This window comes from Phytophthora infestans, genomic scaffold (assembly GCF_000142945.1).
Source record: "Phytophthora infestans T30-4 supercont1.286 genomic scaffold, whole genome shotgun sequence".
NCBI lineage: Eukaryota > Oomycota > Peronosporomycetes > Peronosporales > Peronosporaceae > Phytophthora > Phytophthora infestans.
In genome coordinates, this window is record NW_003303473.1 from 2225 (window position 1) to 5614 (window position 3390).

Here is a 3390-nt window from a genome sequence, read left to right on the forward strand (position 1 = left end):
GAGATATAGCTGCTCTTATGGTGTAATGGTTAGCACTCTGGACTCTGAATCCAGCGATCCGGGTTCAAATCCCGGTAGGACCTCGTTTTGCACCGCTTCTACCGGCCCTACAACGCCCCAGTTGTTGCTGCGTTGCGCACCTGCCACACGCTACAGCCGCGTCACGTTGTGTTGCCGTGGTGTGTTATATCGTGTCCCGGCGATCCGCTGCCGATTTAAGTGGTAGCTGCTGCTCTGGCAGAGCTCACCAAGCCTAACTGCCGACTTCGCTGACTGCACTACCAATTCTCCAAGACAGCCAGAGGGTTCATCGCAGCCTTCCGCGAGAACAATAGATCCCGTGGGTATCCATAACACGAAGAAATGCGACGTCAAAGCGAGTAGCAACCGGATGGCTCGAGGCGGGGATTGAAGCAAGCCTGGTGGCGAAAGAAGCATGCGAGCATGGCCGTACGTGTAGGAGCACGATGATATGTGAAAGGGGTATGTGCAGCACATGTGGCATGTCCGTGAATACGTGAATTGCGTGCGATTCGAGCGGGTTGCGGATTGGGCGTGGTGTGTCTGAGCTAGGTGCTCTTATGGTGTAATGGTTAGCACTCTGGACTCTGAATCCAGCGATCCGGGTTCAAATCCCGGTAGGAGCTTGATTTTGTGCAGCGTTGCAAGCATAGTATGTAGCGATGGCGCCAGCTGTCGTGTGGGGCTTTAGGAAAGCCTTTGAAATTTTGTTTGCGGATTGGTGAGTTAGTGCTGGTCTTATGGTGTAATGGTTAGCACTCTGGACTCTGAATCACCAAAGGCGCCGGCACCAAGGAGAAACAGTTGAACAAGGCGCTGGGCGGCAAGACGGCCACAGAGCGCGGTTTCATCGCCAAGCGCTACAAGGAGCTGCACAACCAGAGCCTGCGCGACCTGGTGGACGAGGAGACGTCGGGCCACTACGAGTTCCTGCTCAAGCTGCTGGCATCGCCCCTCCCGGAGGCTGAGGCTGGCATCCTGCGCAAGGCCACCAAGGGTCTGGGCACAAAGGAGGACCTGATCCACCCCGTGGTCGTAGGCCGTACGAACGCGGAGATTAACATCCTCAAGAAGACATACTACGAGACGTACGGCGAGGACCTGGGCTCTGTGCTGGACAGCGACCTGCACGGCGACTTCAAGAAGGTTATCCTGGCGTCGCTGCAGGCCGCGCTGGTGCCGTACGACGCCAACATTCACAACACCGCCAAGGTGGAAGCTGACGTGGAAAAGCTGTACAAGACTGGTCGTGGCAAGATGGGCACGGACGAGGAGGGCTTCGTCGGTGTCCTAGCGGCCAGTCCGCCCGAGCACCTGCGCGCTGTGGCCGCTGCGTACGAGAAGAAGTACGAGGAGTCGCTCGTGAAGGCTGCGGCCCACGAGTTCAGAGGCGACTCTGAGAAGGCCGTGCTGTTCCTCATCCGTATGATCACGGAGCCGCTGGATCTGCTGGCTGAGCTGTTCGAGGAGTCCGACGACGGGACTTTCCAGAGCGAGGACTTCCTCCATCGGATACCGTAGCTTGAGGTGAGCTTGAGTGCAAAAGGGTACTGATAGCCTCGTGTCTATCCTCGCCGGGGAGTGGACAAGCGTACGGTTGAGGCGGATGCGGCGCCGGTGCACGATGACGAGGACCTGCAGCAGTGGGAGACTTGGGGTTGGCATAGCGCCGAAGCCGCTGAGACGAGGTCAAGTTTGCCAAAGGGTACGGTGAAGCTGAGCAAGAGTCGGCTCAGTCCTGGGTTGTTACCGCCGCTGAGCTGACTGGAGCCGCAGCCGAGTCTGCTCAATGAAGTCGCCGAAGAAAGCTTGACTAGCTGAGGGAACTACACTAGGACCAATAATGGAACTCGCCACGGGGCATTCGGGAGATGGACATTCAATCCCACGCGCGATTTCCCCCGGGGGGGTGTTGGAGAACTCTCGAGAAAGAGGAGATTCCCAGAACCCGAACCACAACGGGGGCTTGAGAGAGAAAATTTCGAGGGATTCAACCCCCGGGAATTGCAAGGCCCCCCCCAGCCACCAGCAGCAGCCATGTGAGGATCGTGCATCGGAATAATACCATTCCGACGGATGAGCCGCTTCTGTCGCAAGATCACAGCCCGCTGCTCAGCGATCACCGACTGAGCGTGCCGCAAGGGTTGAGTACCGGTGGAACTGTACAACCGCACCGACTCCTGCAGCTGTTCGAAGTGCTTGGAAGCAATACCCTGAAGAGTGATGAACGCCGCATCCCTCTCAGAAATGGATCGGAGAAGGACGTCGATCTCGGCGTCCCGATCCAAGACTTGCTGATGGTGGAGCTGGGCCTGACCCAACGCAGCGTCAACCTTGCTCTGCTCAGCTGCGATGGCCCGAGCAAGTTTTGCCTCACTCAGAGCTACAGCCTTTTGCAGTGACGCGAGGAGATTAGCCGATTGCGTGGCAGCAGCCTCCAATCGAGACACTTGCTGTTGAGCCGACGAGAGCTGAGTTGACAAGTCGACATTGCTGAGAGCAATCTTTTGTATATAGACGAGTCAGTGCGCGGTTCTCCTCCTGAGCAGCTTGATTGTCAGCTTGGAGATCGCCGATGATCTTTGGATAATCAAGAGCGGCGTAGTTGCCTTTCAAGATATCCAACAGTTCCCCCGCGGAAGCAGCATGCAAAATCGCTCGCGCTGCACGGGATCGGAGGGCTCCACGGAACGAGTAAATCCGTAAGCCATGACCTCGCCAAAACGGTCAATTCTTCTCGGCGATCATGCCCTTGCTCGTTAATTCTGGCCATGAGGAGTCAAGACTCACTGGAGCAGCCGAGCTTGGCTGATTGGTGGCGCCCGAAGTGGTGTCGCCCGGCAAGCTCGGTGGACCAGGAAGGCGCACGCGAGAAGACTCTGCCGACTCCGCGTCAGACTCATGGGAAGTTGTCAGGTCAACCAGCCCAGCTTCATGCCGGTCGCTGACCCCACGAGTACCGACGGGTCGAGGAATCGACTCAGCTGGCACGCCTTCACCTCGACGAGGAGTTGGAGAAGAAGGATGGTGCCACGGGTTGTGCTGGAACAACATGCGAAGAGTAAGGAGCAGCCAAGTGAGTGACAGCGGAAGCAACGAACGTACCAAAGAAGGTGGTGGGGAGCCGCGAGACGTCATCAGCCGAGTACGGACCAACGGTGGCAGAACAAAATGAAGGATTAAGACACTCACCAGCTCGGCTCGTATCATAACCGGGGCAGTTGTGGTGTAGGGATTTCCAGATTCGACCATACGCCGACCTACTTTAGGTCAAGAATCGGCTCGGTCTGATAACCCAGAGCTTAGGAGCCAAGGATCACGGTAAGTACTCGGCGATCTGTCCGGATATGCTATCCGAACAGCCGCTGA

At 57.2% G+C, this 3390-nt stretch overlaps 1 protein-coding gene across 1 annotated transcript; it reads left to right on the plus strand.

Annotated features, from left to right (window-relative positions):
* Positions 1-335: 335 nt before the first annotated feature.
* On the plus strand, positions 336-1542 carry PITG_21488 (Annexin (Annexin) Family; the record flags this gene model as incomplete). Its single annotated transcript, XM_002895028.1, has 2 exons — positions 336-450; positions 803-1542. Coding segments are annotated over 2 exons (855 nt in total), but the record flags the coding sequence as incomplete, so codon positions are not given.
* Positions 1543-3390: the final 1848 nt, after the last annotated feature.